Consider the following 26,133-nt stretch of genomic DNA (forward strand, 5'->3'; position numbering starts at 1 on the left):
CAAAATTATTGTTGGTTGAGAATCACTGATGTAAGCCAAAAAAATTCTACAGGGTTATATTTTCTGATAACAAGTATATACATAAGAATTGCTTGAGGCAGGACAATTGCTTGAGCCCGGGAGTTCGAGACCAGCCTGGGCAACATTAGGAGATCCTATCTCTACAAATAATTTTTAAAAATTAGCTGGGCAAGGTGGTATTTGCCTATGGTCCCAGCTACTCAGGAGGCTGAGAAGGAAGGATCTTCTGAGCTTGGGAGGTTGAGGCTACAGTGAGTCGTGTTTGCACCACTGTACTTTAGCCTGGGCAACAGTGAGACTCTGTCTCAAAAAAAAAAAAAAAAAAAAAAAAAGGCCAGGCACAGTGGCTCACACCTGTAATTCCAGCACTTTGGGAAGCTGAGGCGGGTGGATCACGAGTTCCAGAGATCGAGACCATCCTGGTCAACATGGTGAAACCCCATCTCTACTAAAAATACAAAAATTAGACAGGCGTGGTGGTGCATGCCTGTAGTCCCAGCTACTTGGGAGGCCGAGGCAGGAGAATTGCTTGAACCTGGGAGGAGGAGACTGCAGTGAACTGAGATCACGCCCCTGTACTCCAGCCTGGTGACAAGAGCGAGACTCTGTCTGAAAAGAAAAGGAGTTGCAAATATACAGAAAAGCTTAACAAAGTAAGTTAAGATCTCTTGTAATCCCAGTAAACAACAATTACCACAATTAAAAATTTGGTATATTCTTCTAGACTTTTTTTATATAAAAATATTAATTGATGTTTAAAACAAAATGGGATTATACTGTACATCCTATTTGTGAACATCCTTCCATGTCAATGAACTCAGTTTTAGTAGAATCATTTTTAAAGGCTGCACAATATTTCACCAAATTATCATGATTCAAACAATCTTCTACCAATGTATATTTTGAAATGAAGTTCTCCGAGTGTAGTCTAGAGACTCATGAAGGTCCCTTATATCCTTTCAAGGGGTCTTGCAAGGTCAAAACTATTTTTATAATAGTCCTAAAATATTAACTGCCTTTTCACTCTCATCCTCTCACAAATGTACAACAGAGTTTTCCAGAGACTATGATTTGTGGTATCATAACAGATTGAATACATAAACAGATATGAGAATCGTTTCTTTTACTAAAGCATTAAAAGAAATTACAAAGTAAAACAGTACACTAAAGAGATTTGCAAATATTTTAAACAATGCCATTTTCCTTACTGGAAACCTATGAGGTTAGCATGTAATGGGGGTATTGTTATTTTTAAATGAATAAACATTTAAAATATGTTTATATTTTAATATTGACAGATGTTAACAATATAAACAAAAGTTCTTTGGGATCCTCAAATAATTTTTAAGGGTGTAAAGGGGTTCTAAGACGTACAAGTTTGAGAACTGCTGTTATAAATGAGCCTTAATCGATATCTTTAAAATAATTTTTACTATAAATTCCTGAAAGTGCAATTGCTGGGTCATTAAAAAAAAAAAAGTTTAGTTTTAAGGCTTTTAACTACTTTGCCAAATTCCTACCCAGAAGGCTGATACTCCCATCATAAGGAAATGAGATCTTTTCCCAGAACATTACATCTTTCAAAGTACATGGACAAAATATTACTGAGATTTACTGATTAGCAGACCCAGTAAGATAAAGGCAGATAGATTTTGGCTCCTGACACTTTTCAAAATGATAAAGTATTCTTGGAAATGTTATGAAGACCAAATGTTGAATGTCAGCTATGATTAGTCTTACACAAGATGGTCACATAATTAAACTGCTGTTTGAGTTATTCAGAAACAACAGAATGGTTCATTAAAAGAAGTCCTGACCTATCTTTGTTTCTCTAAAGGATGTGTTGTTTTTTCTTTTGAGACAGGGTCGTTCTCTGCCACCCAGGCTGGAGTGCAGTGGTATGAACATGGCTTATTGCCTCCTTGACCTCCTGGGCACAAGCAATCCTCCCACCTCAGCCTCCTGAGTAGCTGGGACTATAGGCAGGCACCACCATGCCCAGCTAAGAATAAAAAATTCTTTTTAGAAATGGGGTCTTGCTATGTTGCCCAGGCTGGTCTTGCATTCCTGGCCTCGAGAGATTCTCCCGCTTTGGCCTCCCAAAGTGCTAGGATTACAGATGTGAGCCACAGCACCTGGCTCAAATTGACTTTTTAAATAAATTTATATACGTTCCACATAGGTAATTGATGTCAGTTTTCTAGGCTTTGTTTCCTAAGTTACCTGACACTCCTTTCATCACTGACTTTAGTCCTCAGCTTCTGCAGTACATAGTCGACAATTTCAGTCTCCAGCACGCGCTTCTCTGTTTGCCTTTCCTTCTCGAAAGACTTAACCTTAAAAAGAATGAAACAGATCCATCACTTGGAGGTTTTTGAACCCAGAAGAGTGACTCAGAGCACCACAGTAAGACTACTAAATCAACAGTTTGGGTCGGTGGTTCTTACCGAGGGGCAATTTTGCTCCCCTGGGGACATTTGGCAATGTCTAGTGACATTTTTGGATGGCGCAACTGGCATGTAGTGGGTAGTGGTCAGAGATGCTGTTATCGCACAGAACAGCCCCCTATAACAAAGAATTATTTGGGCCAAAATGTGAACAGTGCTGCTGTTGAGAAACCCTGGTCTGGACTAGTTTATCATAGATGACAGAATTTTTTTATTTTGAAGTCCAAGATGAATGGCCTCTTATTTCATGTGATTCATTCTCATCTTCCCCTTTTAAACATCCTCTGGTCAGCCACCAGGGTTTCTCAGATCTCGGCTTTATCTACTACTCCTCCCTCCCCTTTCTAAACCCAAGTCTGTCATCCCACCTTTATGGCCTCTGTCCCTTCATCTTTACTGCCCTGGCTAGCACCCAACCTTGTCCTAGGCTAGTTTGATATTCTTTACAATACTCACTGTATTCAGTTTCTCCCTCACTCTGTTCCATGCTAAACATCCCTGCAGATTAATTTTTCTGAAATACAACTTTGATGTCTCCTGTTTAAAACATTCGGGGCCACTCTATTAACTACTAAATAAAAACCAGATTCCAGAGAATTTGGGCTCTCCATGATGTAGCTATAACCATTTTCTGCTGCTGATCCATCCGTCTCACCCAAAATAGACAACTCAGGGTAGTACCAGAATGGTTCTCTGCTGGCCTGCCTCTATTGTTGGGACAACTACTAAAAGAACTACCATTGCCTTTGTGGTGCCCTCTTCTTAGAAGGCCCTTCCAGGACCTATCTATATCCTATGCATCCTTGAGGGCAGGATAAATTCCCACCACCCTCCTAAAGTCTTCACTGCTGCCTCTCATTTAATCTCCCAGCCTGAGGAACCCTCTGGAGAACCTTGTCTGTAGGACTCATGGCATTTAGCATTTTCAGCTCACAATCATGCACAAATGTTTCATGTTCCTTACCAGATTACAGAACCCTTGACAGCAGGAGCTGTGGCTTAAATGTTCCTATTATCCTCGATGACCCCAAGTTCAATCCCTTTTACATTGTTAATATTGAAAATACGTTTGCTGAACGGATAAATGAAGTGATATCTTGCTTTTCAAATATGAAAATGATGCTACTGGTTGGGTGCAGTGGCTCACACCTGAAATCCCAGCATTTTGGGAGGCTGAGGTGGGCAGATCGCCTGAGCCTTGGAGTTCAAGACCAGCCTGGGCAATGTAGGAAGATCCTATCTCTACTAAAAAGACAAAAAAAATCAGACAGTCTTGGTGGCATGTGCCTGTAGTCCCAGCTACTTGAAAGGCCAAGATGGGAGGATCACTTGGTCCTGAGAGACAGGGTGCAGTGAGCTGAGATCATGCCACTGCACTCCAACATGGGTGACAGAGTAAGACCCTGTCTCAAAAAACAAACCACAAGGCAGGATTGTCAGAATAACAAAAAAAAAAAAAAAAAAAAAAAGAAAACCTAGTGACCAGTATAAGAAACTTGCTTTAAATATAAAGACAGAAAAGTTAGCAAGACGCTAACTTTTTTTAACAAAGAAAGTAAAAATTTCTAGTTCACAGACATATAAAAGGTAGGTTATGGGCTGAATTTGGTCTAAGCCGTAATTTGTCAATTCTTCATCTAACGTTCTGCCTGAGGAAACTAGAAAAAGAATAAACTAAATTTTAAATAAGTAGAAGGAAGAAAATAGTAACAGTAAGAGTGGAGATCATGGCCGGGTGCGGTGGCTCAAGCCTGTAATCCCAGCACTTTGGGAGGCCGAGGCAGGTGGATCACGAGGTCAAGAGATCGAGACCATCCTGGTCAACATAGTGAAACCCCATCTCTACTAAAAATACAAAAAAAAGTTAGCTGGGCATGGTGGCGCGTGCCTGTAATCCCAGCTACTCAGGAGGCTGAGGCAGGAGAATTGCCTGAACCCAGGAGGCAGAGGTTGTGGTGAGCCGAGATTGCGCCATTGCACTCCAGCCTGGGTAACAAGAGTGAAACTCCAACTGAAAAAAAAAAAAAAAAAAGGAGATCAATAAAGTAGAAAACGTGAACAAAGAAAAACTGAGAAAAATGACACCAAAAGCTAGTTCTTTGAAAGACAAAATTGATCAATCTCTAGACAGGCTGATTAGGAAAAAAAGAGGGAAGACACAAAATACCCATATCAGGTCTGAAGGAAGGAGCATCATACAGATTCTAGGGACAGTGAAATAGTAACAAGGGAATATTTGAAAACTTAGACGAAATGGAAAAATTCTGGGAAAGATACAAACTACCAAAGCTGCCTCTAGAAGAAAGAAGTAACCAGAATAGCTCTCTATATAGAAATATGTGAGGTTGGACTTCTAATACCAATTGTAAACAGTATCTTACAGAAAACAGAAGAGGAGAGAACACTCTCCAACTCATTTTATCAAGCCAACATTACCCTGATATGAAAACCAAAGGAAGACATTAGAAGAGAAAAATATTCTCAAAAAAATTTTTTCCCTTTAAAATAATTAGAAATAAAAATTATGGGCCTGGCGCGGTGGCTCAAGCCTGTAATCCCAGCACTTTGGGAGGCCGAGGCGGGTGGATCACGAGGTCAAGAGATCGAGACCATCCTGGTCAATATGGTGAAACCCCGTCTCTACTAAAAATACTAAAAATTAGCTGGGCATGGTGGCACATGCCTGTAATCCGAGCTACTCAGGAGGCTGAGGCAGGAGAATTGCCTGAACCCAGGAGGCGGAGGTTGCGGTGAGCCGAGATCGCGCCATTGCACTCCAGCCTGGGTAACGAGCGAAACTCCGTCTCAGAAAAAAAAAATAAATAAAAATAAAAATAAAAATTATGAGGTGGTATATTTATGAACACTTTTAGTTGAATACAAAAAAGTAAAATTAGTTACAAAGCAGTCAGAGGATATGATCAGCAGATACCAACTTATTCTCATTTCCTTAGATATAAAAAGGGAACAAGAGGAGAAAACTACAGCCAGTTTTTTTGTTCATTTGTTTGCTTTTTAAAGCTGTAACGAAGGTGGACTCTCTTATTTTATACACATTTTTACTGTAAGAAGCCAAACAGTGGAAAGGGGGAGCAGAGTGAATGATTTCCAGCTATCTACAAGGCCCAGGCCTCCGTGTGAAGGCGGGGACTCCACAGTTAACACCGGACTATTGAACTGTAAAACATCTCCGACATCTTTACCTTGACATGGCTTCCTTCTTTATCGGAAACAAGAGCCACATAGGTGATTTCATGATGTCTGCAGTACTCTTGTAATTCCTCTTGGGACTGCAACAAACAAACAGTGTAGAAAATAAACACAGAGCACCTGGAACAGTTTCAAGTAATTAAGGAGAATGAAAATACTGTTTCCAATCATATTCTCAATGTGAATTACTAAATGTCCTGACTTCAGGGGATATAACTATTTAAGTAGGAAGTGTACAGAATTCAAGGGACGAACTAGGCCTCTCTTGCCTTCCTTACCTTCATGATTGTTCTAAGGGGCCTTGAATAATCAGCCAATAGAGGTTTTCAAAAGCTTCAAGACTTAAAGATGCCAAAAATTATACAACACACACACACACACACACACACACACACACACACAGAAAAAGCATCTGAGGCAAATGAAGAAAACAAAGGAAATAAGGTGAAAAGCAGAATTGAAGAAACAAACCAGCACAGGGCAGAGAAGCCTGCGGGGATGCCACGGTGCAGGACTGAGGTCACTGGCCACTAGGCTTAGATTTTACTGCAGGACAGAACACTTCTCTAGAAGAGGACATTGCTATGTCAAATGATTAAAATTGTAGCTCAGTACACTTCTGATAAGAATTTTAATACAACACACACATGAGTAAACAGCAGCAACTTCAGAAGCCTCCTGGCAGGTGATGTGAACAGAGCAGGTGGGAGGGTGGTGGGTCTGTGTCCCTGGTCATCACCATGCTCTGGGGCACCTTTAGTGTGGGTGAATGTGGGTACAACCTGAATGATCTCCTGGGAGCGCACCCCTTTTGTGATCTGCTTATATCCCCCATTCCAAAGGGAAGGCATGTGTCCTGGGTGCCACTTTTCACACCTCTACACCCATGGCAAGTGTCAGGCCTGCATGCTGTGGGAAGTCTGAGGATACAGAGCCTAAAACACACTAAGCACAGAGTGCCTTCACAAGTGTGTCAGGCTGGAGGACAGCCCTGCAAAGATGTCCATGTCGTCATTCCTAGAACCTTTGATCACCCATGATTATCTGGGTGGGCCCAGTGTAATCACAGTGTGCCTGTATGAGGGAGCTGGACTGACGAGAGTTAGAGATAGATGTAAGAACAGAAGCACAGGTCAGAGATAAAGGAGGCACTTTACCGCTGAGTGTGATGATGAAGGAAGAGGCCATGAGCCAAGGAATGCAGGAGGTCTCTTGGAGCCAGAAAAGTCAAGGACACAGATTCTCATCTAGAGCTTCCAGAGGAGCCAGCCCCGTTAAATTTAACCCAAACTGCTTTTGGGCTTCTGACTTCCAGAAATGTAAGATAATAATTATGTGTTTAAGCCATTAAGTTTGTGGTAACTGGTTACTGCAGCAATCAGAAGCTAACACAGGAGGCAACCTGAATTACAGAGATAAACAGAGTGTGACAGTCTAAAGGCGCAGAGGATATCTGCCATGAAACCCACAGCTATTTGCACTTCACTCACAGGTGCTTTTTGACCCATTACCTGTGACCAGTCGTACATGATTTCTGCTGTGATGCCTGCTGTCCAGAGTTTCTGGGTTAGGTTGATGGCCCTGGACATAGACATCTGGCCAACACTTACAACCAGGAGGTCACAAGAGCTTATTGTAACCTGGATCAGAAACAGAAGGGTTACACTTGGAGGAGCAAGACTGTAGGCATGCAAGTGAGACCAGTACCAGCAGCAGAGGCAGCACTCATGGGAAGATGGGCATTCTTGAAATTCTGTATAGAAATGCAGTGTGCCGAAGGCTTTGGTTCAAAACAACATTGTTTAAAAAAAAAAAGTAAAAAAAAATTTATTTATTTATTTTTTTTTTGAGACAGAGTCTCACTGTGTCACCCAGGCTGGAGTATAGTGGCACAATCTTGGCTCACTGCAACCTCCACCTCCTGGGTGTAAACAATTTTCCTGCCTCAGACTCCCAAGTGGGTAGGATTACAAGCGTGCACCATCATGCCTGGCTTTATTTATTTATTTATGGCACTGAGGGAATTTTTTTTCTTTTTTCTTTTTGTATTTTTAGTAGAGATCATGTTTTGCCATGTTGGCTGGTCTCGAACTTCTGACCTCAGGTGATCCACCTGCCTAAGCCTTACTGGGGATACAGCTGGGATTACAGGCATGAGTCACCATGGCCTACCATAGTGAAAAAAAATACCTGTGATATTAGTCTTTCAAGACAGAAATTATTTCAACTACCCTGAGCCATCAGGACAATATTATTTTTCTCTGGGAAAACTAATCTTGCCTGAAACACAAGGAGGAATTTCTAGCTTTGTAGACCACAGGATTGGACTGGATTGGATTGCCCTGCCCTTGCCTACCCTTTCTTCCCCTTCCCTTCCCTTCCCCTTCCCCTGTCCTTTCCTTGCCCTTCCCTCCCGTCCCTTCTTCTTCCCCCTTCCCTTTCCCCTTCCTTTCCTTTTCTCCCCTCTTCTGTTTTTTGTTTTTTGGTTCTTTTCTGACAGGGTCTGGCTCTGTTGCCCAAATGGCATGATTTTAGCTCACTGCAACTTCCCCCTCCTGGGTTCAAGCAGTTCTCCCACATCAGCCTCCTGAGTAGCTAGAACTACAGGTGCGTGGCTAATTAACTGTGCCCAGCGAATTTTTTCTATGTTTCGGTAGAGATGGGATTTTGCTATGTTGCTCAGGCTAGTCTTGAACTCCTGGACTCAAGTGATCTGCCTACCTCGGCCTTAGAAAGTGCTGGGATTACAGGTGGGAGCCACCATGCCCGGCCTGAACAAGAGGTTTTGATAAGAATCTGTTAATAACTATAACACCTCACATTTATATGATACATTACAAATAAGGAAAGTGAGGCTAGGGAAGGATGAATTAATTGTCTAAGGCAGAAGTCTCTGACCTTTTTGGCATCAGGGACTGATTTCATGGAAGAAATTTTTTCCAAGGATGGTGTGGGGGTGGGGAGGGGATGCTTTTGGGATAAAGCTGTTCCGTCTCAGGTCATCAGCCATTAGTTAGATTCTGACAAGCAGTGTGCAGTCTAAATCCCTTGCACGCGCAGTTCACAGCAAGGTTCATGCTCTTACGGAATCTAATGCTGCCACTGATATGACAGAAGGTGGAGCTCAGGTGGTAATGCTTGCTTGCCTGCTGCTCACATCCTGCTGTGCAGCCCAGTTCCTAACACAGATGGGTACCACTACTGCCTGGGGGTTGGGAACCCCTGGTCTAAGGTTGCCTAGCTAGAAAACAGATGACAAGGACTGAAATGCAGGGACTGACATGAAGTCTTAGGCTTGTCTATCATATTAAAGGTAAGTTTCAAAACCTTGGGTCTATAACTTCCACATATGAAGCCCTATGTAAATGACTGCAAAAAGCAAATCATACTTTTAGAAATGAAAGACGTCATAAAGCATGCTGGAAAGCCAAGCCAGAACTTACACGTTCTTCCATGTTGAGGACAGCAGCAGATATCTTGTCTATAGCTATGCTGACCCCAATGGCAGTGGGAACTGGCCCCAGAGCTTGTGGCCCTCTAAACTGGGGAATCTGTGGAGAGACACAAACAGTTACGGTTATGAAATAGCAAAGAAACTGCAATTACAGGGAAAACAGTGATTAAAGAGTGAACACTGTCAGCAGCTTATCATCTAAGAGTTCAACTAAAAGAAATTGTGTGTGTGTGTGTGTGTGTGTGTGTGTGTGTAGTAAGAGTGAAGCAAGCACACATGCAGACTTAGGAAAATATTAACACATGTTGTATCTAACTTTGCACTGTTCAATATGGCAGCCACTAGTCACAAGTGACTCTTGAACATCTGAAATATGGCTAATCCAAATTGACACAAGCTGTACATGTAAGACACATACTGGCTGCAAAGACTTTGAAAAAAATGTAAAATGGCTCATTAATAATTTTTAGAAGTTTAAGTACATGTTGAAGTAATATTTTGGATATACTAGGTTAAATACAATATATTATAAAATTAATACTAAATTAATACCACTTGCCTCTTTTTACTTAATGTTACTAAATAATTTAAAATTAAAGGTCAGGTGTGGTAGCTCACATCTGTAATCCCAGTGCTTTGAAAATGCCAAGGCAGGAGGACTCTTGCAGCCAGGAGTTTGAGATCAGCCTGGGCAAAAATGTCCCATAACCTCACGGACATTCGTGTCACTTGGGTCATAGAAGGAGAGATAAAAGAGGGCAAGACTAAAAAAAAAAATTCAAAGAAATAATGCCTGAAAAAAATCCCCCAAATTCACAAAAGACATAAACCTACAGATTTAAGAAGCTAAGTAAACCCTCAACAGGATAAACCCAAAGAAATGCATGCAAAGACACATCATAATTTAACTTGAAACTAAAGACAAAGAAAAAAATATTGAAAGCATCAAGTGAGAACACCATTCCTATAGGGGAAAAGTAACAGTGAATTTCACATCAGAAACCAGAAATCTGGGGTAAATACAATAGACTTTATTTTCCCCTTGAGTTTCCTAATTATGTTTAACAGTAAGGCCAAAAAAAAAAAAAAAAACAACACTGTTTGATGTGGATCTCAATGTATTAGAGGAAATATTTAAGACAATTATATTATAAATGGGGCATGAGATAAAGAGACATAAAGGGAGGTAAAGTTTCTACATTTCATTTGCACTGATAAGATATTGATACCCATAAATCTTTGTGGTGATAGAATAGTTCTGCATCTTGATTGTGGTGGTTGTTATGGGAATGTACACCTGACAAAATGGAAAAGAACAATGCACATACATTGCACAAATGTCCATTTCCTGGTTTTGATATTTTACTATACTTATGCGAGGGTGGGTGCAGTGGCTCACGCCTGTAATCCCAACACTTAGGGAGGCTGCGGTGGGTAACTGAGCTCAGGAGTTTGAGACCAGCCTGGGAAACATGGTGAAACCTTGTCTCTACTGAAAATACAAAAAAATTAGCTGAGTGTGGTGGTGCATGCCTGTAGTCCCAGCTACTCGGGAGGCTGAGGTGAGAGAATCACTTAAGCCCAGGGAGGTTGAGGATGCAGTGAACCAAGATTGCACCACTGCACTCCAGCCTGGGTGACAGAGCAAGGCCCTGTCTCCAGAATATATATATATATATATATATATATGTGTGTGTGTGTGTGTGTACACAGAAACAGAGTAAAGGGCATATGAGGCCTCTCTACTATCTTTGTAACTATCCTGCAAAATAGTATGTTTAAACAACTACAAATGTGGTTCACATTACACTTCTATTTCTAGATGAAAGATATATTAATAGAAGTATCCAATTATATTACTGGTTCAAATTTTTGGTGTGTGTTTGAAAATTTCAAAGTAACAAGTTGAGAATAAATAAGATTAAGTCAGAATAAATAAATAAAGGGCAAGCCCTCACCAGCAGGTCATATCTGCCACCAGCTGCAAGGATTTCAGTTACAGCCCTTTGCCTTCGTTTGATGAATGCCACAAACTGGAAGATGATTCCATTATGCTGCTGCACCTTGTAAACCAAGCCCAAATTGATCAAGACCTATAACGAGAGATGCCACACAAACGTTGTCAGTGGTTTGAAATTTAGAATGTGGAATACAACACTGAAAATGGTGTTTCCCATGAATAGCATCAGAACAATACAAAATATTCAGTAAGGTCTAGCACAAAGTCTGTTTATCCACAGCCTGACAAGTAAAATAAATTATCTTCTCTTTAAGAATAACCACCTCTCTGAGGCTAACATAGTAAGAACTGCTTCATGCTTCATGACGGGGACAGTGGCACTCGCAAAGAAATCTTGATTTAAGCCAAATTATTACTAAATATCAAATGCTTCAAAACACAGAAAGCAGGTTTTCCGGATAAATAAAATACTAACTAGCATTAGTGAAATGAAACCCATTTCCTCCCTGTGCTATTATTAATGCTTCACATTTGTACTGCTAGTATCAAACAGTTGCCAAACCTGTAACTTGATGCCGAGTTTCTTCAACAGTCCAACAACCTCCTCTAGGTCTTTTAAGCCATACTTCACCAACTGTGCAATACCTGTTTTCTGCTTTATTAATGAATTTATTGTTGGCATTAGATCTTGCAAATCTCCCTTCTGTTCAATAAACTTGTAGAGTCGACACAGCTGGAAAGCAAAGGGGCAGAGTTAGCTTCTCATCCATGGCAGGGGAAGACTCCTTTGCATCGACCGTGCACCTGCAGGAGTGGGAGCACATGGGACCACACAATTATCTTTGTGATCAAAGATTATTTTAGTCTTTGCCACAGTCCTGACTAAGGATTATCCTTTTCCAACAGCTCTAAAGCAACTTGCAAGAGTGCTTTAAACACATACTCATGTTTCACTTTTATTCAGACACATTTACTCTCACTTAATGCTGACACCAGCAGACCTTGGCACTTGCAGAGCTTCCATTATCTCTTTTCAGGCCAGCATTTTTCCTCTTTACTTTTCTCATTCTCATGAATTCCTGTTACTGCAGGCATAGACATGGGGGGACAAGAAGACAGAATCTGACTTGTTTTAATAAAGAATCAGCTAGAAATTCCCTTCCTCAGCTTGAATCTTTCCTATTTGCAGTCTTGAGATGTCTTCCCTGTGGGCAGCCTCCTGATCCTCCCTTCCCTTTCCTCCCACCTGGATGCCAGATCCTGGCTCTCATCAGCTGTACTCATCATCTGTCCCAGAAGAAGGCAGTGGCTAGAGATGATTGATTTCACAGTCCCTGGTACTTAGCAGGAGTAAGAGGAAACAACCATAGTCATAAAGCCAGAAAGAAAACTCCCAGGAGCTAAAGTAGAATTTTTTAAGAAACAAAATTATAGCCATTTTAAGACTGTAGGCAAGTAGAATGTAGCTCATCCACAAATTGGCACATAAAACTAAGGGCTGAATGAAGGTTCAGCCTGACATAGCTTAACCTTATAGTTAATCATCAATCACTTAAAATTTTTAAAAATCCAGAAAATGTTGAAACGTCCTGTAATCTTGACGTGGTTTGGCTGTGTGCCACTCAGATCTCATCTTGATTATAGTTCCACAATCCCCATGTGTCATGGGAGGGACCCAGTGGGAGGTAACTGAATCATGGGGGCAGGTCCTTCCCATGCTAGTCTCGTGACAGTGAATAAGTCTTACAAGATCTGATGGTTTTATAAAGAAGAGTTTCCCTGGACAAGTTCTCTCTTTGCCTTCTGCCAACCATATAAATAAGATGTGACTTGCTCCTCCTTGCTTTCCACCATGATTGTGAGGCCTCCTCAGTCACATAGAATTGGTGTCCATTAAACCTCTTTCCTTTATAAATTACCCAGTCTTGGGTATGTCTTTATTAGCAGCATGAGAACAGACTAAGTAAATTGGTACAGGTAGAGTGGGGCACTGCTGTAAAGATACCCAAAAATGTGGAAGTGACTTTGGAACTGGATAACAAGCAGAGGCTGGAACAGTTTGGAGGGCTTAGAAGAAGACAGGAAGATGTGGGAAGGTCTGGAACTTCCTAGAGACTTATTGAATGGCTTTGACCAAAATGCTGATAATGATAGGGTCAATGAAATCCAGGCTGAGGTGGTCTCATATGAAGATGAGGAACTTGTTGGAAACTGAAGTAAAGGTGATTCTTGCTATGTTTTAGCAAGCAGACTGGTGCCATTTCACCCCTGCCCTAAAGATTTTTGGAACTTTGAACTTGAGGGAGATGATTTTAGATAACTGGCAGAAGAAATTTCTCAGCAGCAAAGCATCAAGAGGTGACATGGGTGCTGTTAAAATAATTCAGTTTTAAAAGGAAAACAGAGCCTAAAAGTTCAGAGAATTTGTAGCCTGACAATGAGACAGAAAAGAAAAATCTGTTTCTGAGGAGAAATTCAAGCCAGCTGCAGAAATTTGCATAAGTGATGAGGACCCAGATGTTAATCACCAAAACAATGGGGAAAATGTCTCCAGGGCTTATCAGAGGTCTTCATGGCAGGCCCTCCCATCACAGGCCTGGAGGCCTAGAAGGAAAAGATGGTCTTGTGGGCTGGGCCCAGGGCCCCCCTGCTGTATGCAGCCTAGGGACTTGGTGCCCTGCATCTAAGCCACTCTGCTGATAGCTGAAAGGGGCCAAGGTACAGCTCAGGCTTTTGCTTCAGAGGGTGCAAGCCCCAAGCCTTGGCAGCTTCCATGTGGTGTTGGGCTTGCAGGTGCACAGAAAACAAGAATTGAGGTTTAGGAACCTACACCTAGATTTCAGAGGATGTATGAAAACGCCTCGATGCCCAGGCAGAAGTTTGCTGCAGGGGCGGGGACCTCATGGGGAACCTCTGCTAGGGCAGTGCAGAAAGGAAATGTGGGGCTGCAGTCCCCACAGAATCCTTACTAAATGGCAGCTCATGAAAGCAGCTGGGAGGGAGCCTGTACCCTGCAAAGCCAAAGGGGTAAAGCTGCCCAAGGCCATGGGAACCTAAACCTTGCATCAGCATCACCTGGATGTGACACATGGAATCAAAGGAGATCATTTTAGAGTTTTAAGATTTGACTGACCTTTGGATTTTGGACTTGCATGGGGCTTTTTGCTCCTTTGTTTTCGCCAATTTCTCCCATTTGGAATGAGTGTTTTTATCCAATGCCTCTACCCTCATTGTATCCAGGAAGTAACTAACTTGCTTTCGATTTTACAGCTCATAGGCAGAAGGGACTTGCCTTGTCTCAGATGAGACTTTGGACTGTGGACTTTTGAGTTAATGCTGAAATGAGTTAAGACTTTGGGAGATGGTCAGGAAGGTGACTAGTTTTGAAATGTGAGGACATGAGATTTGGGAGGGGCCATGGGTGGAATGATATGGTTTGGCTGTGTCCCCACCCAAATTTAATCTTGAATGGTAGCTCCCACAATTCCCTTGTGTCATGGGAGGGACCCAGTGGGAGATAATTGAATCACAGGGGCAGGTCCTTCCCATGCTGGTCTCAGGATAGTGAATAAGTGTCGTGACATCTGATGGTTTTATAAAGAGGAATTTCCCTGCACAAGTTCTCTCTTTGCCTGCTGCCATCCATGTAAGATGTGAATTGTTCCTCCTTGCCTCCCCAGCCATGTGGAACTGTGAATTCATTAAACCTCTTTCCTTTATAAATTACCCACTCTTGGGTATGTCTTTATTAGCAGTGTGAGAACAGACTAAGACACATCTGCTTATTATATTAAAGATAAAAACTTTGGCTGGGTGCAATGTGTCATACCTGCAATCCCTCTATAAAAAAGAAAAAAAAATTAACGGGAGGCAGAGGATTCCTTGAGCTCAGAAGCATGAGGTTCCAGTGAACTGTGATTGTGCCACTGTACTCTAGCCTGCATGACAGACCAAGACCCTGTTTCAAAAAAATAAAAAAATTAAAAATTTAAATTTAAAATCATACTTTTGATTTAAAAATTTTTTAAGAAAATAAAAACGATTTCTTCTCCATAAATTTGAACATTAAATTATCCTATTAATGAACTACCAGAAGCACTGGAGTCAGGATCCCCAGATTTTGATCCTCATCCTATTGTCAACTAACTCCATGTGACTCAGGACAAATCATAACATCTCTCTGGGCTAGATGTATCTCATTTGTGAAATAAGAGGACTGTGTCAGATATGTGAAACTCTTTGGCGATACAGGTATTTGTACTCTCCTTCCTAATACCCTTAGAATCCATTTTAAAATAATGAAAGTGCCAAATGCCTTTATTAGATACTATTTTTCTGTTTTAAAATGAATCAAACACATGTCTAATTAATGCTTAGCATCATCAAATAACCAGTGGTTAGAGACTTCACAGAAAGAAAAGAAGTTGACATGCGAACAACCAATGTAGCTATTACGTTCAAATGTGTATTTGCAAGACTTTCTTAAAAAAAAAAAAAAAAAAAAAAAGACTTTATGAAATGTGACTTTAGTTCAAATAAGCTTTTGGGTTTGAAACTTTGGGTATAGTATGGAATCACTGAACTGGGCCATCTCATGAAGATACTCTCCCTATGTACACATGGGACTATTTCTGCAAATAGGTGTGCTGTGCACATGTTTAGATGATATCTAAGTATTGTATACTGTTCTTCATATTTAGATATTTTGATGTTGGTTTACTTTGCATATCATTAATATCTCCTCTAATATTAAATATTTAAGATTTAACTGGCTTACTTTTCAGAACTCCTAGTGCTATGCATCTGGTTTACTTTCCCTACCTGCAAATAGGTGATTTATTTAAACTGTGGTTTCCATGTCCCCTGTGAAAGTTGTTTTACAGAACTGAGGGCACATACATGCTATGCATATCCCCTTGTGGCTTTTTAAAGGCCAATATGAACTAAGAAGCTGAATGCAGTCTACGGACTCCTCAACTTACTCTTTCTATTCCTGCCACTGTGCCTGCCACACTGTAGGTGTCCGAAAGATTGACTCTGCCTGCCCTGTGCACAATCATATTTTAATCTATCTTGTTTGTGAACTTTGCTGGTCAACACAAGATCATGTAACTTAGTGTCAGACAAGGGGCTAGAAGGGTTGTGGGAAATTAAAGAAAACAACTTTTCTTATTTAAATATTCAGGAAAATGTAAAAATTCCCTACTGTCTTCTATTGTTCAGTTACTCACTTAAGTGTGGGTTACTGTACCAAAGCTTTGGGATCATTCTGACGCCTATAGAGAGAATATGACCAACCTGTTTACTCCATAAGATTTCCCTTATTGATGATGGGATCAAATATAACATTTTAGGATTAAGAGACATACCAGAAAAGCAAGGGCTTTAATTCAACTCTGAGTTAGAAGACATGGAGGCAGTGGAAGGGTAGCTCCCCAGATGAATGTGCAGAACTCTGTGCCTCCTTCTAGTCCCGTATAATTTAATTCAAAAGAGGACAACTGGTATTAGGTCTGTTCAGCAGGAGGCTCTACCAGGCACAGCTGTATAAGGGGTGTCAAAGAAAAGTATCTGCTGATCAAGAAAGAGCAGGATGATTACAGCACATCAAGAAGAAGCATGGAGAGACATTCTTTGATCACAGCATTCGTTTCTCCCTTCTTCTAATCCCAGAGGTTGCCATGGTACCTAACACTCAAGGGAAAAACTGCATCTGCGAGGCGGTACAAAGTGCTGCTACCCTACTGCAATGAGAATTTGGTGACATTTTCTGGTATCACAAAATTACACAGAAAGCTGTAATAATACCATTAGAAGGTACTTACACTATTAGAAGACAAAGACAGATTACAAAATTTAGCTTCCACTTCTCTCCTCGTCAGCTTCTCTGTCTAATGTGGAAGAAAAAGGTAACGATGAGAGTCGCCAAATCTGGCCCTGAACAAGACACCATTTCCAGCCTAATTCTGACAATTATAGCCTATATTTTGAACAAACTGCTCCTGATTGTACAGTTTAGACTTAATTCTACAATTAGAAAACATTTTCCCCCCAATTCATATAAAACCATGATTAACTTATTTTAAAATCTGAAAAGCCCTAACATAAAAGAATTAAAATGGGAAAGTTGTACTTGCTGAATGGTGAGGAAACCCAGATCTGGATAGGCTTAATGAGGGTATTTGTTTGGGCAGGGAGGGAGTCATTTTGCTCTGGGCTCCCCTAACAAAGGCCAGGCCCTGAGCGTTTCATCCCACGCTGGCAAATATGCCCTAGGACATGAACCAGTAAAAGCTGAAGCCCCTCTGCACAATCCCTGGGATTTCTGCCAGTGTCCGACTGACATCATATTGCATCACTGACAAACAGCAGCAGAGCTTTAGGGTTAGTAAAGAACTGCTAAGAAACAAGCAATGAAGTTTGGGCCATTGATGTGTACCTGCCAGATAAAAGACAAGCTAGTTAATCCTTTTGGTGTATAAAAACAATAAGCCATTATGTAACGACTTCCACTACTCTGTCTTAACCATAGACTTTGTGGTGCTGTTAGTCATTACATCTCCTAGATGCCTCTTATTCACTATGAAAACAAAACATAAAAAGATACTAGAAAATGTAAGCATTCACTTCCATCCTAGCATCGTAATGTAACACAAATCCATTTTTTCAACACATCCCCCTCCAGGCTCCGTACCTGCACCACGCTACAAAGTAATGAATACTATGATGAGACTAAATTAGCCTCAGTCCATAGCCTCAGTCCCACAGGGAGGAGGTGGTAAACAAGGCCCCACCAGAGGTCAAAGCCGTTCTCCCCCAATACAATCAATGTAAATCTATACATGACTTTACTGATAAGCACAGGCAGGCTGGAAGAATCAAGAGCAAGGCACACATTGTTAATTCTCAACACGAACAGTTGCTCTCTTGATCTCTGTGAAGGAATGGTAATAGCAGCACTGGTGTGAGAACAAGGTGAGTTCATCCATGAACAGAGCTCAGAACACTGCCTAGCTCACGGAGGGGGCTCAGTCAATGCTAACTATTTTTGAAATTATTATTGGCAAACATCAGAACCAATTAGTGATTTCTTGCCTTAATAAGTAGGTTAGTGATGAACTGTACTATCTTACAAATTAAATAATTCGATCTTTTAAAATTAGAAGTTAGTCTTTTAAAAACATCCCAGAGGTTATTAGTAGCACAGGCCTGAGCATGGAACAAAAGCTCAACCAATATTTGTTAACTGTTGATATAATTAAAGCCAATTGGTTCTTTCACTTTAGAGAAATGAACGAAGGAGGTAAGACTCCCAATTCAGTTTCATGGCTGCATCAGTAAGAAAGTTATCAGGAACTATTATTATTATCTTTCAACATCAAGGTATTATCTTTCAACATCATAAGTAATTAAATGCTTACCATAGCATCATACAGAATAATGTAGACTTGACTGAGTTTATCTTCTGGGATCCCACAGTGTAACAGTATTGCTTTCAATAACATGGTATGGTTCAAATAAATATTGTAATTTCTTTCCTGGGATATGAAGAAAAATTATTATTTTCATTATAAAAGCAATTATTGGTATATGCCCAAATCTGGAATCTTATCACCAATTTGTCATCCTAACACAATGGAAGGACTGAATTTAGCATATGGCCTCCTAGTTTATTTTTTTATATGCATTCTTTTTGTACTGTTAGAGTATACTCTAATTTAACACTACATTATATATCATTATATATATCCAAAATGCTTGGACTGGCTGGGGTCGTGGCTCACAGCTGTAATCGCAGCATTTTGGAAGGCCAAGGTTGGAGGAACCCTTGAGCCCAAGAGTTCAAGACCAGCCTGAGGAACATAGGGAAACCCCAACTCTACAAAAATTCAAAAATCAGCTGGGGTCACTGGGTCTACCTGCAGACCCAGCTATTCAAAAGGCTGAGGCGGGAGGATTGCTTGAGCCTGGAGGGTAGGGGCTGCAGTGAGCTGTGATAGCGCCACTGCACATCATCCTGGGAGACAGAGTGAGACACTGTCTCAAAAACAAAACAAAACAAAAACACAACTCTGACTGGTCTTAAGCTATGTTAAAATGCCCAAGAAAGTTGATTTCAAAGACAGAAGGATCTGGTCCAATAGTAATTGACTGGTAAGCACAGGCTGGCAGAAGAGTTATCGATACTTTGTCCACACAAATCGATTACTGAGCATTCACAGAGTGGTGAGCCATGTACCGAGCTGGGTGCAAGGGGGTATATGGCAAAGTGGACTCGTAGGCTCTGCCCCAAAAGCACACACTCTGCTTGGAGAAAACAACGAACATAACTCAGGGTAGTACATGGATGTCTCAGATCAAGACCTTTGAGAGTTGAGAAGAAAAGGTGGCCAACTAATCAATGAGGGTGCAGTCAGGCTTCCTGGGGAGAAAGGGCCCAAACCATGGCTGGGCAAAGACTTTCTAGACAAGGGAACATTTGACCAACAGTGGCGGGAACGACAGGGCTTGTGTGTCGGGCAGGGGAGGGAAGCCTGAGAAGAGCGGGCAGCAGTCCCCACCAGCTAGGCAGCATGCAGACTTGGTGGAAAGGGAAGCTGGCGAGCGAAGAGATCAGGTGTAGTATGGAGCCACTGAGGGTTCCGAACAGGGTATGAAAAGGCGAAGAGCATCTTAGAAATCTTAGCCAGATATCTTGCATTTGGGAAGAATGGGCAGAGAACACCCATCCCCCAGTTCCTGTGAGGGTAAGAGCCTAAGATGACCCTCCAAAGCAACACCATCCAGCTCTTCTGAGTTACTCTAGTAAAGATGTAATTCATCTCGAGGACAGACTGAGAAGCAGGTCTCTAGCTGTGATTTTCCCCACCACACTTGGTGAAGAACTACAGTGGGGAATCTTGGAATGTTAAAATATGGAAAGGAACCTGAAGTGCTGGAAACTCTTGGATGATTTCATAGATAGTGTAGATAATTTCAGCAGTGGGTAGAAAGCTGTTGGTGGTAGAAGTGACAATATCAAATGCACACTCCAGAAGTTCTTTGGGATGAAATCGATCTAACTTGCGTGGCCTGAACACACGTTCGATGCAGTATCTGGAGAGAGAAACCCAGATTTCTAAGGTCATTGTTTACCAGAAAGAAACATGTATGAGAAATTGTTGAACATGATGTAAGAAACAAATATAAAAAAATTAATCAGTGGTATGATCAAGAAGACTGAAAGATTTTTCCCTGGAACAGCCTTGCTTTGTGATTTAGGTTCCAATTCCCCATTATGCCACTATTAAGCTATGGGGCTTAAGGTTTTTTAAATGTCTGAAATAGAGAGGAAATTATACCAAAAAATTTGACCTTAGTGATTGCTTTCTACGCAAGGATACCCACACCACAGGACTATGATTATGAATTGTTTACTTGTAGCTAGAATAAAAGCATGTAAAGAGCTTTGCTTTCATTTGAAGAAAGGAGCTTTAAAGTAGGGTGCCTCATTGACAACAATACTCCTCCAAATTATGAACATCTCAATGTTGGACCCCTGTGGTATTTGAATGTACAGAAAGCCTTTTTCCAGGGCTAAGTGTCTGGAGGTCCTCAGTGCTCAGTGTTCCTGCTGGGTTTACTCCACCTCTCCACAAGCAGCTTTTGTTAGGTTACCTGTGTAGGCAGTTTTCACATAGAGACCAGTGGCCATTTGTCTCACCAATTAAATTTTAAAAGGGGCCATCTGTGATCATGAAGAGCCAGATGTTTTTATCAAGCAACCGTTTGTGAAAATAATTAGTTATGCTGCTTGGGGACATTTAGAAGGTACAGAATAGACTGTGGGAACATGACGGTACCTACCTGCTATATTCTAACAGTCCTAGTTACCTTACAGAAAGGGGTACTCTGGCTGGGCTTCTGGATTGTATTCTAAGCTCGATATTCTAAACCCAGAATTTTTAACCATGTAAGGATCACCGGAAATAAAACAGTCTTTCTTCACTGACAAATTATTCAGCCATTTTCCTATGTCTACCAAATGGAATCCCCTATTGTTTCTTACCGTTTTAAATTCAATATATTATTTCTTGCCACGTATCTTGCAAAAGGGATCTGAAAAAAGTATTAAAGGTCAAGGTCAAAATGTGCCAGCTACGACACTCCTTTTGTTAATAACAGCTTTATTGAAATATAACTCTTGTCCCATAAAGTTTACCCCTTTAAAGCATGTAATTCAGTGGCTTTTAGTATATTCACTAAGGTAAGCACTGCTTACCACTCACACTCCTTGAAATGTTCTTCAGTGTTTTGGTCAGTAGTGGACTCTGCTGCTAGACATACCATCAGACTTACTGTGGCATTTCTTAGTTTTTTTTGTTTTTTTGTTTTTAATTCACTTTTAATGAAATATTCTCTGTGGAGCTTTTATTACATCCAATTAAAATTAGTGCAAGTTATTTGGTTATCTGTGATTTTTTTTTTAAAGTCACTTTTATAGTAATGCAGTCAAAATGGGTGTTATCTCTTAGGGTGAATTTCCTGATTTTCCTATCAATCACACAGAATAAATTCTTAATAACCACCTTCAAATAATAACCACAACTAGTAAAACCATTGACAGATTGACCCAAGAGATCCAACACAGTATCATTAATTGACGGCCCAAATTCTTAATATGCTTTAATGTTTTGCATTTGAATATCAGCTTACAGAAGGGGAGCAGATGTGTACACATCTGCACTTTAGTCTCCTAATATTTAGAGAAGAAGCAGTCAGCTTTTAGTACAGCTATGTACATAGCTGTACTTCTATTCTTTTTTTTTAACAAAGTGCAGATGTCTCATCTGATTTGCTGTTTATTCACGTCTACCTCAGAATAATCCCAAATCACTTTACTCACTATAAAAGAAAAACAGAAGTAAGGAATGTGGAAGGAATTTCTTCTTAGACTATAAACACAAAACCTGTTTCACAATAAGCCATATGACATAGATTAAAAAAAACTTTCCACTCACCCTCTCCAAAAAATATGGTCAAAATGAGTGTATTCCGTGACACCCTTCTCTTTGGTGATACAAACAACCTGATGTGCAACGTGATTCACACACGTGAATGTGACAGGTTCAAGTTTTGCTTTCTAGAACTTTGTGGAATTTTTTTTTCTGAATCTTCCATCCTTGGTTGGATCCATGGATGCAGAACCCACCCCAGGATATAGAGGGCCAAATTCATCTACACACATACCAAGTGTACCAAGTGTATGCAAACACATACATGTATCTTATGTAAACAGTTGTTTGGGGTTTTTTTGTTTTGTTGTTATTTTTGAGACAGGGTCTTGCGGTTGAATGCAGTGGTACAATCTCAGCTCACTGCAACCTCTGCCTTCCAGTTTCAAGTGATTCTCCTGCCTCAGCCTCCTATACACACACAGTTTTAAAAAAAACCTTTTCCTTCTCTGTACTAAAAATGGGATATTAGAGTTCCTTTGAAATTTACTTTTTTTAAAAAGCTAACAATACACCATGCACATTCCTACAAATCAAATATAAACATGTATATATCTAAATGTGTATCACTGTCCCTCAGAAACTGGTTCCAGGACTCCCCCAAGGATACCAAAATTAGCAGACGGTTAAGTTCCTGATATAAAATAACAGCATTTGCATATAGCCTATGCACATCCTCCTGTATACTTTAAATCATCTTTAATTACTTACAATATCTACTACTTTGCCTACACATCCTTTCTTTTGTGTGAATTCAATGTTTTGCTTGTTGGAACTTTGCGGATTTTTTTTTCTTAGTATTTTTCATCCACAGTTGGCTGGGTATGTGGATGCGGAATCCAAGGATATGTACGAAGGGCTGACTATATCGTCATATATATATCAAAAATTCATATTTGATCTAAATAAAAACATAGATAGGCTGGGCATGGTGGCTCATGCCTGTAATTCTTGTAGTTTGGGAGCCTGAGGCAGGAGGATCCCCTTGAGTTCAGGAGTTTGAGACAAGTCTGGGCAACATTGTGAGAGCCCATTTCTACAAAAAATTAACAAAAAAATTTCTTTTCGAGACAGTCTTGCTCTGTTTCCCAGGCTGGAGTGTAGTAACACAGTCATGGCTCACTGCAGCCTCGACTTTCTGGGCTCAAGCAATCCTCCCGCCTCAACCTCCCAAGTAGCTAAGTCCACAGGCACAAGCCACCACACTGGGCTAATTTAAAATTTTTGTTTATAAAGATGAGGGTCTTCGTATGTTGCCCCGGCTTGTCTTGAACTACTGGGCTCAAACAGTCCACCCACCTCAGCCTCCTAAAGTTCTGGAATTGCAGGCATGAGTCACTGTGCCAGGCTAAATATTCTTTTCAATAGCTCCTTAATATTTCATAATATTAATGACAAATTATTCAACCATTTTCCTATTGATAAACAGGCAGATAGTTTATGACTATGACAATAATATGGCAATAAACATCCCTTTAGCATTTGTACACTAATGTGTTTTTCTTTCTTTGAATAAATTGCTCAAGGTGGGATTGCTGGTTCTAAGGATACAGAATGTACATCAAAAATTTTAAAGTTTTATTATAAACTTTTAGATTACTTTTCCAAAGGTTTAGCAGTCCACATTCCCATCAGCAATGTATGAAAGTACCTATTTTCCTATACCCCTGTCATCTCCAGATAACATTAATTTAAAAATTGTTTCCTGTCTGATTGGTGAAGCTGAGACAGCTTTGTACTTCTTTATTATTGGTAAGGCGGAACAGCTTTTCAGAAGTTTATCAGCCATGCACATTTTCTCTTCTGAGAACTGCCTGGTTATATCCTTTGCTCATGTCTCCACTTGTGAGTGCTTTCTGTACACGAGGGGTATTAAACCCTTGTCTGTCATAGGCATAGCACATTTTCTATCATACAGCACCACAGATGGCTTGTTAGCAGCCAATGCTATGTGAGTAAATGACTAGTAAGGCTGCTGCTGTCGACGGGATCCCTGGGGGTCAGAAGCAAGCAAGCACAGGCAAAACTCAGCATACCCAATTAGGAGAGACACTTGCTGTTAGAAGAATTTAGCTGTTCTAGGCATTAACATGTTAGGATGTTTACTGAAGATCTAGGCAGGAAGTTAAAAAAACAAACAATATTTATTTGTCTGAGTGCGTAAGTTTAACCTGCTGTGGTTACTCAACACTGAGGTACACATGTGGCACCTACAATGCGGGGTTCCTATAGTTCCTAGAGCCATAAACACCTGTGCTATGAGGAAGGTGGATGCATTCAGGGCCAAACATTTTCTGAGCTCTATTAATGGTCTCACCCTGATGACTTCCTCAAGAATACATTTCCTCAAGGTGACATTTACAATATAAGCCTAGGGAAAAAATCCTTTAACAGAGATGCCATCCCTGTGACTAGATACAGCATCCTGATTGTCAGCAGTATGTTCCCAGCCTCACCCGAAGGTCAAAAGGAAGCATCACCAGCATCCCGCTGTGGTCCATGAATAGGGCAGCTTCATTGTGCTCATATATTTGTCTGTTTCGGGGAAGCAGCAGTGGGGTACACAACTGAACAGCTCCTACACCAAATTAGAAAAAATAGCTTATCATCAGGTTCACATTTTTCTTAGCAGGCAACCTAAAATTAACACAAATCTGACAGTTAAGTAATTGCTACGGGGACCACTGAAATCATATCAGTTTTTCTTTAGTTCTCTAAATTTATAAATAGAGAGCTCATCTAGAGTTAAGTTTGACAGTTTGGTCATATTTCTGACTCCACAAACCAATTGTATTTTAGTATTAATAGCGAGGCTGTAATATTCAAATCAGTTTAAAAAATAAGCTTAAATTCCATGAGATGCCAATTATTTATAACTGAATTTGAAAGTAGAATATGGTACGCCCAAACACTAACAGTACTTTCTAATGATGCAAAACTGTCTTATGAGAAGAAATATTATTTTTAAAAAGGGCATACATACCATGTCTTTTAAAGATGCGGATGATGGTTTCACACACATGCTGCTGCATTTTGGCCGTACGGATTGAGAAGTTGCCCTAAAACGGGACCAATTAAAACATCATCATCAAAGCCTTATAAAAGGGACCCTTTAAAATATTATTCTGTGACTTACAGTAGGCACTACGTTGCTTATTTCCAGGTTCAAAAAAGAAGTCTCAACAAGTCCATCCATCCTTGAACACATCAGGGAAGAGGACATGTATCTTCCACGTCCTGCTTCGGAAAGCAAGAGCTAACCTTTCAAGCACTGGGAAGGTTGCCTGGGTTCAAAATCCAAGCTCCTGGGCACATTGATATTTGCCTTTCAGAGGGAGCTAATCAAATAAACACATTTTCTCCGACTCTCAGGGATACTGTGGTGTGATAAACCACCTAACAGCATCAGGCCCCCTCCCACATACCAAGGTGATTCATGGCGGGCCTGTTGAAAGCTACATGGCATTTACATATTTTGCCAATAGCTTTCTTTTTCATTTGTTTTTATATTATAAAAGTTGTACCATTTCACTATAGAAAACTTAGAAACAAGAAATAAGCAAAAAGACATCTATAAATAAGTCATCTATAACCCTGCAAATAACTTTCTGTAATAACAGTGACAGCCAACAAAAACTGTTTGGTCCCTAAAATCTATACTTCCTTCACTACTCTATCTTTTAAAATTATACATATTGGCCGGGCGCAGTGGCTCAAGCCTGTAATCCCAGCACTTTGGGAGGCTGAGGCAGGTGGATCACGAGGTCATGAGATTGAGACCATCCTGGTCAACATGGTGAAACCCCGTCTCTACTAAAAATACAAGAAAGTAGCTGGGCATGGTGGCGCATGCCTGTAATCCCAGCTACTCAGGAGGCTGAGGCAGGAGAATTGCCTGAACCCAGGAGGCGGAGGTTGTGGTGAGCCGAGATCGCGCCATTGCACTCTAGCCTGGGTAACAAGAGTGAAACTCTGTCTCAAGAAAAATAAATAAAAAAAATAAAATAAAATTATATCATATTTTAAGCATACAGAAACATATAGAGA

General features: G+C 40.6%; 1 protein-coding gene across 1 annotated transcript in view; it reads right to left on the reverse strand.

Moving 5' to 3' along the window:
• The window catches only part of EIF2AK4 (eukaryotic translation initiation factor 2 alpha kinase 4), a 115,004-nt gene that overhangs the window by 10,170 nt on the left and 78,701 nt on the right, over nucleotides 1-26,133 (reverse strand). The window contains exons 22-33 of the mRNA XM_039462883.2: nucleotides 25,070-25,145; nucleotides 24,543-24,664; nucleotides 21,141-21,190; nucleotides 20,020-20,188; nucleotides 18,514-18,630; nucleotides 16,918-16,983; nucleotides 11,655-11,825; nucleotides 11,091-11,225; nucleotides 9,122-9,229; nucleotides 7,190-7,318; nucleotides 5,672-5,758; nucleotides 2,245-2,357 (exon numbers count right to left, since the gene is read on the reverse strand). Of these exons, the coding sequence (XP_039318817.2) occupies nucleotides 2,245-2,357; nucleotides 5,672-5,758; nucleotides 7,190-7,318; nucleotides 9,122-9,229; nucleotides 11,091-11,225; nucleotides 11,655-11,825; nucleotides 16,918-16,983; nucleotides 18,514-18,630; nucleotides 20,020-20,188; nucleotides 21,141-21,190; nucleotides 24,543-24,664; nucleotides 25,070-25,145 (1,343 nt within the window). The remainder of the gene's footprint in view (nucleotides 1-2,244; nucleotides 2,358-5,671; nucleotides 5,759-7,189; nucleotides 7,319-9,121; nucleotides 9,230-11,090; nucleotides 11,226-11,654; nucleotides 11,826-16,917; nucleotides 16,984-18,513; nucleotides 18,631-20,019; nucleotides 20,189-21,140; nucleotides 21,191-24,542; nucleotides 24,665-25,069; nucleotides 25,146-26,133) is intronic.

Source organism: Saimiri boliviensis, chromosome 2 (genome assembly GCF_048565385.1).
Source record: "Saimiri boliviensis isolate mSaiBol1 chromosome 2, mSaiBol1.pri, whole genome shotgun sequence".
In the NCBI taxonomy this organism is placed as follows: Eukaryota; Metazoa; Chordata; class Mammalia; order Primates; family Cebidae; genus Saimiri; species Saimiri boliviensis.